Raw genomic sequence first — 12167 nt, forward strand, 5'->3', positions numbered from 1 at the left:
AAATTCAAATTCAAATATGCTTTATTGGCAGGACCAAAATGCAGTTAGTGTTGCCAAAGCAAGAGTAATACAGTAAGTAAGGTGGGAGGGGATCAGGGTTATGGGGAGTTGGGAGGCACAATTTGGGCTCTGACAGTCCATTTAGGGGTCTTAGGTTCCCCTCAGCTTATGACATGTGGTGACATATTGGGCGGCGATCTCCACCATTGATTCCTCTTCCTCAGTAGGTTGCGGAGTTTCATGTCCTCATCCATGGATGGAAAGCCCGGGCTATGGGTGGTAAATTTCTGGAAGTGGGAGGCCCTCACTGCTGAGTATTTGTCACAGTGCAGTAGGAAATGCGTCTCGTCCTCCAGAGCCCCCTGCTGGCAGTGGTGGCACAGTCTGTTCTCCCGCGGCTTGTATGTCTGTCGGTGCCGCCCTGTTTCCACCTCTAGGCTGTGGGCACTCAGTCTGTACAGACTCAGGGTCTGCCTGTCTTTGGGGTGGCGTAGCCTTTCCAGATATGGGGCCAGAGTGTAGTCCCTCCGCAGTGACCGGTAGATGGTGAGTTTCTGGGAGTTCTCTAATTCACTCTTCCAGTCCTCTATGTATTGCATCTTGCGGCTCTCTGAGATCTCTTTTATTTGGGCTTTTGTCAGGGTGTGTTGCTGACTTTGGTTGCCGCAGTTCTTGGCTTGCTCTGGGCTCCGGCTCAGCAGGGCTTTATGATGGTAGGAGCTGGGGTTGCTGTTCTGTATGTGCGCCTGGTGTGATAGCGCCCTCTTGTGTATAGTGAACCATAAGGGGAATCGGCCCAGCTCTGCCCGACAGGCTATGTTTGAGGTGCTGCGATGGACTTGGAGGAGATATTTACAGAACTCCATGTGGAAGACTTCGGTAGGGCTGGAATCCCACTTTGTGTGGTCTGGGTAGGTCACTGGGCCCCATACCTCGCTGCCATATAACAGTATAGGGTGATGACGCTGTCAAATATCTTGAGCCAGACTTTCACAGGTGGTTTGAGGTGGTACAGTTGTCTTCTGATGGCATAGAAGGTTCTCTCTCTCTCTCTCTCTCCCTCCTCTCTCTCTCTCTCTCTCTCCCTCCTCTCTCTCTCTCTCCCTCCTCTCTCTCTCTCTCTCTCTCCTCCTCTCTCTCTCTCCCTCCCGGACTCTTTCTGCAGCGATTTGAAGCGCACGTGTGCTGTTCAAATCGCTGCAGAAATTTCTGCAGGGCAGAACACTACGTGCGCACATAGGCTTACAATATGTATTAGCAGGAGCAGCTGCTCAACATACTTAATTTTGTAAGGCCCCCTTCACACATCAGTTTTTTGCCATCAGTCATAATCCGTCGCAGATTGTGGCAAAACTGATGCGACGGATGCGTTTTTTCGACGGATCCAACTAGCTGTGGGCTAAATAATAATTGGAGCATGCTCAGTTTAAAAAAACGGAATAGGTCACCGGCTTCCGTCATTTGATGGATTACGACGGATCCTGCGCCCATGGGCTTCCATGCTACCAAACGACGGATGGCGCTGTCCGTTTTTTCATTGTACACAAAAAATGTTACTGTGGACATCGTCTCCGTCCGACAGACAACAGTTTTCAACGGATCCGTCGAATGACGGATGAAACATGAGGCCATCCATCACAATCCATCGCTAATACAAGTCAATGAGAAAACGGATCCAGCGGCATCGGTTGCTGGATCCTTTTTTTTTCCAAAATTCGACGAATTGTGACTGATGGCAAAAGACTGATGTGTGAAAGGGGCCTAAATGGGAATTTCCACTGAAAGATTATCTTACACATAAATTCTGGAGACACCCACCGTTACCCACAGCTCCATTGTAAACAGTTGGTACTTTTAGGACTTAGCCACTGTAGATAAACGTTTTCTGATCTTTGTGCAGTGCTGATGTTTTAATAGTCGGTGGTCAGGAGGGAATCGCAACCCCACCCCCCCCCCCCAAAGTCCTGCAGGCACAGAATGATAGCTCTGGCAGGAGACATGATCGGGATCTAATTGGAGCAGGTCTCAGTGATGTATAGCAGTACAATAATGAGTGAACACTACGGTGCTCGAGTGCTCGTTACTCAAGTCCAGCTGGTCAGATGCTCAGGAAGGCTCACCTTGAGTAACGAGTATAATGGAAGTGACTGGCCAGTTCGGCTCTCCGCCCACATACAGCCAGCCAAACACAGAGCATATCCAGGGAAAGAAAGCGGAGTTTTTAGTTTTTCTCTGGACACACTACATCCGCATACGTTATTAACCCAGTGGGAGCCATTCAGAGACTGCAAGTGGCTGTTCCTGGGGTGCCTGCTCATATCATCCGTCGACGCAAGCTTTTGTTTTGTGTTAGCTTTTTGACAAAGAAGACATCTGAGCACCGAGCCAGAGGTGAAATGATGACCTCCGGGTGAACCATGTACCCGGGCCTGTTAAACTCAGCCAGAAGCAGTAACGCAATCTGTCAGTATTAAGCCTGCTTTACACGTTGCAATTTCGCATACGATAGCGTATGCGATTTGCAACGCCCCCATCGTATGTGCAGCACGTTCAATTTATTGACCGTGCCGCACAAACGATTATCCCCGTCACACCTACTTACCTTCCATACGACCTCGATGTGGGCGGCTAACGTCCACTTCCTGGAGTGGGAGGGACGTTTGGCGTCACATCGACGTCACGCGGCAGCCGGCCAATAGAAGCGGAGGGGTGGAGCTGAGCGGGACGTAAACATCCCGCCCACCTCCTTCCTTCCGCATTGTGGGCCGGGAGCCGCAGAAGGCAGGTAAGATCTGTTCATCGTTCCCGGGGTGTCACACACTGTAATGTGTGCTACCCCGGGTACGATGAACAATCTGACGTTCAATTCGTCAGGAATGAACGACGTGCATGCGATGAACGGTTTTTCGTTCAATCGCAATTGCACGTCGCTGTCACACGCTACAACAACACTAACGATGCCGGATGTGCGTCACTTACGACGTGACCCCGCCGACACATCGTAAGATATATTGTAGCGTGTAAAACAGGCTTTAGGGTATGTGCCCACAATCAGGTTTAGTGACTGAACGCAGGGGGTTTTGATCTGTGGGTCCTTGAGTTTCTTCCACAAGAGAACTCAGGAGACAGCAGCTGCTTGTGTCCACGATCAGGGTTCAGTGCGCTGCGGTCTCTCGCTTGTGTTCTCCCTATGGAGGACGCATGTGATTCCACAGCAAACTTTGACATTCTGCGGTCTGGAAAGCCGCACCACAGATCAGTGTTTATGCAGAAAAAACAAGCACAGTGGGCACGGGATTTCTAGAAATCTTATCCACTGTGTTTGTTTGGATGCAGCGAAAACATGCTGAGTTCAAAACGCTGCAAACACTAATCATGGGCACACAACCTAACACTGACATTTGTAATGCATTGTCATACTGGTACATGGCATTATACTACACCAGAGATCAGACTTATAGAAGTTAAAGTCCCATACAAAGACAAAGTAAAAAAGTTTTTTTCCTTTAAAAAAACCCTGTAAAAAAACCCAATATATATATATATATTTATTAGAGTTAGGAAAAATGCAATGAAGGCGGTTTTTCATATTTTCTTCTTTTAATGTACATTGTATGGGATTAATAATAATGTAGCTTTAAGGCCCTGTGCGCACTGGAAAACGGAATTTTCTTAAGAGAATTCCGCAGGGTCTGAAAGATTACCGCACCCGCGGTAAAAAACCGCGGCAAACCACACCCCAAAACCGCATGCGGTATTGTTCGCGGTATTGCCGCATGGGGGTTGGTATATGTGCTTTATTGCATTCAATGCAATAAAGCACATTGAAGAAAAAAAAAAAATTCCTTCTGAGATAGATAGCAAACAGATAAATAGACAGAAGAATAGCTAGAGGGATAGACAGAGTCCCTGTGATCACACGCTGCATTTCTCCTGAGCGGTAGTGTGTTCACATTACCGGCCGTGGGAAATGCCCTGTGGTTACCTCTGCTGTCTCGTTGCGAGGCTGCATTCAGTGCTGTGTGTCAGTCGCGGAGGACGTGGATTACGCCGGAGCTGTGTGTTTCGGGAGGGGGCGGGGGGGGTGTTAATAAACGGGTGACCCAGGGGCTTTTTTGTGTTTTATTTAACATAAAGGATTTTTCGGTGTGTGTGCGTTTTTTCACTTTACTTACGGGTTGATCATGTAAGCTGTCTCATAGTGTCTCATAGACGCTGCCATGATCAAGCCTGGACTTAAATGGCGGCGATCCGCTGTCATTCAACTCGTTATTACCTGGATTGTCACCGCATCACGGCATTTGGAAGAGCCGGGGACACTCCCGTACTGCTGCATAATGGATGCAACAGTCCCGGGGCAGCTGCGGGCTGATATTTTCGGCTGCGGGGGGGGGGCATTAACCATGGCCCTCCCCAGCCTGAGAATACCGGGCCACTGCTGTGTGCTTACCTCGGCTGGACGGTAAAAATACGGCGGAGCCCACGTGTTTTTTTTTTTTTTCTATATGTCCGTTTGCTTTCTATGTGTATTCTATATGTCTGTGTGTGAGTGCGATATGTGTGTGTGTTCTATGTCTCTGTGTGAGTGTGATGTGTGTGTTTACTCTCTGCTCCGCTTCCTCTTCCTGTCATAATGACATCACTTCCCTGCAAACCGCAGGCAGCGATGAACATTACCGCAGGTAAACCGCGAAATACCGGAGGGAATAACGCAGGAAAACGCAATGAACCGCACAGAATTTGCTGCCTGCGTTATTCCCTGCGGGATTTCACGATTACATTGGAGTCAATGGAGTGAAATCCCGCAGCGACGTGCGGAAAAGAAGTGACATGCAATTGTTTTTGTTGCGGGAATCCCACAGCAAAACATGCAGCTGTCAAAATCCGCATAGAGCGCACAGCATTTTTTTTCCCATAGGTTTTGCTGGTGATTCACTGCAGAGATGTTATGAACATAACATGCAGCAAAACCGCAGGAAATCCGCGGCAAAAAAACGGCAAGTGTGCACAGGGCCTTAAACTAGAAACGTGATAATGCCAACTGTCGTTTTGCAGGGGTTGTGTTTTTTCCAGAAACCATTTTTTTTATTGTTAAATTAGTTTTGTTTTTTTTTAACACTTAAACATTATTTTTTATTCTTTGATCGCATAAATAATACACTGTACAGTATATATATAATATAATCTATATATAGTTTAGCTGGATCTGATTGGCTGAGGCAATGGCAGACCATTGCTAGCCCTCAGGTTGCATTAGCAGCTTATTACCGTAGCACCCCTCAATCGCTCTGCGGGTTTCTGATGGGCTGACAGAGCGTGATCTCCCTTTATCAAATTCCTCCCATGCCGCTGTCACTGTGTCATTATGCTGTTTATATAACTCTACGACCGCTTGCTTTTTCTGCATAAACAGTTGTGGTTTTTATTCTTACCATGTACATATGACTTTTTTAACACATTTTATTTCTTTTTTATTTTATGAGACAAGAGGAACAGAAACAGCAGTTACAGCTTAATTTTTCATTATGTTTTGTGCAATACCAAATGTGTGGTTTTTTTGTGGGGATTTATCTTTTATATTTATCTTTTATCAGTTTTGGGAGGGGCTTACACTTTTTTTTTTTTACTGTACTATTTATGTAGTGCAGTGCATTACCTTGCCTGTCCTATTGTTGCTTCATTTGCCATATTAATCCATCGCCAACACACGATTGCTCTGCAGTGTTGCTGATGGGATGACAGAGGGAGCGATCTCCCTCTGTCAAACTCTTCATATGCTATTGTCACATTTGAGTTGTTAAAGTGCTGAGATTGGAGTTAGTACCAGTCCCAGCACATGCAGCCGGAGCATAGCTTTGTACTATAGGTAAGCTTAGCTGTGTGTTAGAGTACGTGCCCACAATCAGTGTTTTTCACTTTAAATATAGTGTGTGGGATTAATACAAATCCCATGTCCGCTGTATCTATTTTACACTGAGGAAATTCACAAGCGGTGCATTTTTCCAAGCTGCAGCATGTCAATTTATCTTGCAGTGACGTTGAGCTTCCAGTGCGGAATTTCCCCATAGACTTGCATTAAATGTGGAAAATCTGCCGATAAAAAAAACTCATATGCATTTTCTGTGCACTTTACGCAACGTAAATGCACCAAAAAATTCATGCAAAGACAACATATCAGGTACCAATACTGTTGGCTCAAACCCAGGCAGGAAATTGCCCAAAGCAAAGAGTTCAACGTGCCAATACACACAAGCACACATATACAGACACAAAATAAATATAAATATATAGCTAGATAGATGATAGAAATATATTAGATAAAATAGAGAGGTATCCTGCAGCTATATAATGTCACAAACCCCCTACATAATATAAACTTGCACCATTTAATGCCTTTCAGGTAGCACAAAAGGGTGTTTAGCCTGGTTTAACCTAATACATAAATAATTTCAAAAATCAATGTGTAATGCCCCCAATTTTTGATAAGCAGACAGCTGCTGGTTGGTAATATCGGGCTGCAATGTCCATGGTCTTTGAGTCCTTCACAGCCTAAATATACCAGCCCACAGTCGCCCTAAAAGTGGCACATCACATAAGATGCTCCAATTCTGTTGCATTGCATCAGCGCTTCCCGATGGCCTAGTGCAGTGGCTTGGGCTGCTGCGGGCTGACATTTTTAGGCTGGGAAGGGCCCAATAACCATGGACCACCAGCCTTATAATATGAGCCCCAGCTGTCTACTTGACTTTTGCTCACAGCAAGTTGGGCTGCAGTGTGTACATCGCCCAGGCCAAAAACTAATACTCTACCAGGATACAGCTAAACCCCCACTAAAGTGGAAGCATGACAGGTGCAGGAGAAGCAGATCACACACACACCTCCATGGAATGGAGGGGGGCGAATGCTAGATGAAAAAACTGCACACTAGTGGCTTGCATAGAGCGCTTTTCACACATGCAGATAACACAGTCACAAACCCGCAGCCTATTAGGTGACGCCCATACTTTTAGATCAGGTGGGCTGCCAAGCCGTACCCCACTGTGTATCATGCACGGACAGACACTCTACAATGCAAGGCCCAACAGAAAGGGGCCTGGCTGTATCCTGTCCAAAAAAAAAATATGATGGTTTTTGTTGGTATTTATGGCCATAAAACGTAAGCCTACAACCCGCGTCACGGAACCTCATGCTTGTAGGTCCCTACACTATATATATATATAATATAAATATAATATATCAGCCCCAGCTGTCTACTTGACCTTTGCTGGTTAACAAGAATAGGGGAGAAACAATGTTTTTTTTTGTTTTAAATTATTTAAAATTATTTATGAGGTTATACCCGGTTAAACACTCTTTAGTGCCACATGAAAGGCACTAAAGGATGCAAGTGTATAATATGTGGGGGGCTGTGATGGAGAACTATTCTCTCTAATATATTTGTCATTTATCAAGCTATAGCTTTGTATTTTTTGTGTGTTTTGGGACGTGTGCGTGTTTGAGATGGTGAAGGTTATAATCATGCATGGTTTAATACCACTATAATCTGTATAATAAACTTGTTTCTTTGCTATGGGCGATGTCCTTTTTGCTCTGCTGCGTGTGTTTCAACCAACTTAAGGCTGCTTTCACACCTCCGGTTTTAGCAGAGCCGGCCAATCCGGCTCTAAAACCTATGCAACGGATGCGGCGACAATACCGCATCCTTTGCATAAGTTTTTGACTTGCGGCCCGTTCGGTTTTTGCCGCTTGCGGCACGCTACTGAGCATGCGCAGTGGAAAAAACGCATGCGGCGGCAGGATGCGGTGTTTACCGCAGGACGCCGCATGCAGCGTCTATAGGCATGCATTGCAAATCGCGCTGGATGCGGCGCGATACGTTTTTTTTTTGTCGGACAAAAAACGTGCCAGGCAACTTTCCATCCGGCCGCAGCATCGGCTAAATCTGCCGCATCCGGCAAAAACCGGGCCGAACACAAGCCCATGCGGCACAATCCGGCACTAATGAAAGTCTATGCAAAAAAAACGCAACCGGAGGCAAAAAAAAAACGGTTGCGTTTTTTCTACAAAGCGCCGAATTGTGCCGCACAGGAAAAACCGGATGTGTGAAAGCAGCCTAATTGAGATAAAAACATGTTACAAAAAACACAAGGAAAAATGCATTTTCACGAAGGTGCGGAATTGGAGCAGAAATTCTGCAGCCTCAAAAACTCACCAAACCCGGATTGTGGGAACATACCCTGCTCCCAAACACGTAACTATGTAGTGGATGGCACTAAACGATCTGCAATCTCAATGTACAGTTACATCCATGTGCGGGAAGGGATTAAAGGGCAACTTCAGTCAGAAAGGGGTATATTTTTGTGCAGGATGGCTGCTCTATTGGTCTCCTCATAGGTCTAGATAAGGTTGGCCTTCAGAGAAAGAGGAAAGATCTGCTGAATCACACGTTTCTAGTTCCAAACATCTTATCCTCCAAGTGAGTAATTAATAGAAGTCCTTGTTCTGATGTTAGTTACATTTCTCTGTGGCCGTGACTGTTACATAGTTATACTGTGACCACAATAGGTCCCATACAGTTGTGGCAAGCTTTCTTACCCTGTGTTCCAATGGTACATGCACAGAGGAAATCGCTGGGTTTTCCAAGGTGAAGATGCTTTAGCACACTTTGACCTTTTTATTTTTCGCCCTGAAGTGGCTGTTTTGTCATTTTTTGATTGCCGCTGCTTTTAAGTGCTTTTTCCATTGTCTTTGGGTTGTCTTTTGAATTGCTGTTTGAGACTTTTTTTCTGCTGCTAATGATTTCAAGCTAGAGTTTAAACGTTCAAAGAGACGCCTAGGTATCTTTGGCGGCTTCTTATTGCCTTGCATTGTAAAGTCTGGAGCCTCTTTAGTGCAGAAAACACCTGAAGAATGTTCAGGTCACTTCTTTTAGCCAATTGGCGTCTCTTGATACCTGAAGTGGTTAAACACACGTGAACACCAAGTCGTTTTTACATAGAAATGAGTATGTTCATTATTTGGGCGCGTTCCTAGTGCTTTTTCAGGTGGGTTTCAGAGCCGATCTGCCTGAGAGACGACGTGCTTAAAGGCAGGCTTACTTGATACTGAAGATATATCATTGACTTACTGGACAGTTTTGTTCTTCAAAATAACATTAAAAACAGTAAATGGAGATCATGAAAAGCATCAAGTGCAATCGCAATGCCACATTATACAAAATGGTGTAGGCTCGGGTCATACTTGTGTTCCATTATAGGAAGAGAAAAAATTGGAAATTGTGCAATAAGTGCAACCCGGCATCAGAATGACCCTATCCACTACAATGGGGTTTGTTTGTTTGCGCTTTTATCTCCCAGCAAAATTGACAGAACTTGTGGCTTATGATCCCAGGCTTAGTCATACAAACACTGCAGAGTACTCAATATAGGAATATGACGCCTCCTCTCTTCTGACGATCGCCATGCTCCTGCCCTGCTTCATGCGGATGACGCGCCCTACATCATCCACACAGTATCCGCCATCACGCTCCTGCGCAGGCGTATTCCGCTCTACCCTGGCGAGAGCAGAGGAATCTATTGTAGTGCACATGTCACCGTGCTGTTTGACCTTTCGCACTACAGTACTTTGCTCTGCACTCGGGAGGGCAGAAGGAAATACACGTGCACAGGAGCGCAACGGAGGATACTGTGTGGATAACGTAGAATGTGTCATCCACCAAAAAGGGAAGGAATACTGTGATCACCAGAAGAGAGACCAGTGACTCCTATTGGGCCGCGCTATAGGCGAGTATTATAAGCTATTGTTTTGCCTTCCAGAGCGGACTGGGGACATATATATGGGAAACTAGACAGAGGGCTGAAAGATGCTGGCCATACTTAGTGTGGGGAAAACCTGGTGACAGGTTACCTTTTAATCTTTTTTTTTTTTTGTCATTTATCTTTTATCAGTTGCTCTGAATAATAAGTGTCCAGATCACATACAAAGCAGCATCAACTCTTTGCGCCTCCTCCCATGAGACTTCCACAGGGCTCAAGGAGGAAATCACTGCAGCGTTCAGCACAGGGCAGAGCTCTGGGGAGCAGCCCTCTGACACGGGGGTCATTGCTCCCCAGCACGGTCTCCTAGGATGAGCAAACAGCCTGATCTTACACGAAGGAAGTCATATTCAGCAGGACATTGAGCTGGTCACCATCTTTCCTGGTCGGTGTAGTGTGGTGACTGGTATGAAATCAAAGAAGAGGACGGGAATAAAATAACCCCAGAATGAGAGCATTCACCATTGTATGGAGCCCCCTAACCAGCCACACTGCAGAGCTGGCATATCGGGGGTGGTGATGGGAAGGCGTCATCACCCCTCTTCTCCGGAGTCACACAGCTAGGTCAGTCAGTGCAAGGCAGGAAAATACACACAGGGTGGAAGGTACAGAGCAATGATGGGAACATGAAGTCACATAACGGTCACACTTGGGAAGTTAACAAAATGATGGGCATGTCACTTTAGGTCCTTAAAGGCGTCTCCAAGATCCTATCCCAATATGTAGTAGGTGTAATATTATTAGCAAATACCTCCAAATAGAAATATAGTATAGTTCTCCTGATATAGCTGTCTCTTACCTCATGTGCAGGGCATTACAGCTTAGGTATCCATGGTTATATCCACTGAAAGTAACAGTTTGTTGCTCATGGCTGTAACCATGGATACCTAAGCTGCAATGCCCTGCACATGAGGTAAGAGATATAGCTATATTAGAAGAACTATACTACATTGCTATTTTGAGGTATTTGCTATTATTATATCTACTACATATTGGGATAGGACCTTGGAGATGGCAATACAGCTTTAAAAGAATAAAAAAATGAGATCACTAGATCCATTTTTTTGTCTTCTGAAAACTTCTATTTGCAGTCACTCTATACTCTAGTTAATTAAAGGGACTTTGTCAGTATTATTTTGCTATTCCATCGGAGCCTGATTCCGGTGATGTATCACTTACTGGACTGCTTAGTGCAGTTTTGATAAAATCCCTGTTTTCTCTGCTGTAGATATAGCAGTTCTAAGACTGCTGAGCTGTGTCTAGCCTAGGCCACACCACTGATCAGCAGCTTCCTGTGTACACTCTATATTGTCAGCAACCTACCAATCAGTGGTGGGGGAGGGGTTTCACAGATCAGCTGGACTGCTTGGCACAAGACAGCTAGTCCTGCAGTGATAATCTTCTGCTGATCAAACACAATTGTAATAAAACTATATCAAGTTGCTGTAATAAGGCTCTCTGCCCCAACATTATGCTGCTCTCAAAGCTACTGACTGATTCCCTATGAAGATTGGTCCTGAGCAGAGACCCTGCCCCTCTGTGTTGTTCATGTACTCTGGACATATATGGCACAACTTGCTTCCCAGTCACTAATATCTCTATTCTTGTATTCATTTTCTGCAGTTACTTCTGCCTTCCATGAAGAAGAAATCGTCTCTGACTGATGAGTCAAATCCAGACTGTGAGCTTCTTGCCGAGCATTGGCTTGTGCATGACATGTTTACGTTTGAGAATGTGGGCTTCACCAAGGATGTGGGCAATGTAAAGTTCCTGGTGTGCGCAGACTGTGAAGTGGGGCCTATTGGTTGGCACAGCCTGGAGGAGAAGAGTAACTTTTATGTAGCACTGCAGCGGGTCCGGCATGAATGAGGAATACAAGCGCTGACCCGGAGGAAGCGTATATGTAAAGAAGTGGCATTATGTTGTGATGTCTTACAGGTTGGACCAGCACTTCACCCTAGTGCCATACTTGTTTCCTAAACACTTATTAAAAGGTCACAATTGTTTTCAACAAAATGTAAGAAGTCGCATAATATCCCTTTGTCTTATTTCATTGAACTTTTACCAACTGTTATTAGGCTTGGTGATAAAACAGATAAAACAATCCTCCCATCCTAGTCCTGGATTGTGGCTGAGCTGGTACCAGTTATTGGTGTGTCCTTGGTTTGCTGTGAGGGGGTATTCCCTATCCATAGGATCTGGCATAACTTAGAGATCCCTCTAGATCTGGATCTCAGGGTCCAGGGTCTGCAGACCCCTGTCTTGAATGACGCGGAGGTACGCCTCTCGACCTTCGCTCTATGCATTGTCTATTGGACTGCTGGAGAAAGAATAGAACGGCGTCTATTTCCG

At 45.5% G+C, this 12167-nt stretch overlaps 1 protein-coding gene across 1 annotated transcript in view; it reads left to right on the forward strand.

The window, feature by feature from the left end:
- The window catches only part of RABIF (RAB interacting factor), a 15176-nt gene extending 3345 nt beyond the window's left edge, over positions 1–11831 (forward strand). The window contains exon 2 of the mRNA XM_075333832.1: positions 11439–11831. Within this exon, the coding sequence (XP_075189947.1) occupies positions 11439–11684 (246 nt within the window). The 3' untranslated portion in view covers positions 11685–11831. The remainder of the gene's footprint in view (positions 1–11438) is intronic.
- Positions 11832–12167: the final 336 nt, after the last annotated feature.

Source organism: Anomaloglossus baeobatrachus, chromosome 2 (genome assembly GCF_048569485.1).
Source record: "Anomaloglossus baeobatrachus isolate aAnoBae1 chromosome 2, aAnoBae1.hap1, whole genome shotgun sequence".
In the NCBI taxonomy this organism is placed as follows: Eukaryota; Metazoa; Chordata; class Amphibia; order Anura; family Aromobatidae; genus Anomaloglossus; species Anomaloglossus baeobatrachus.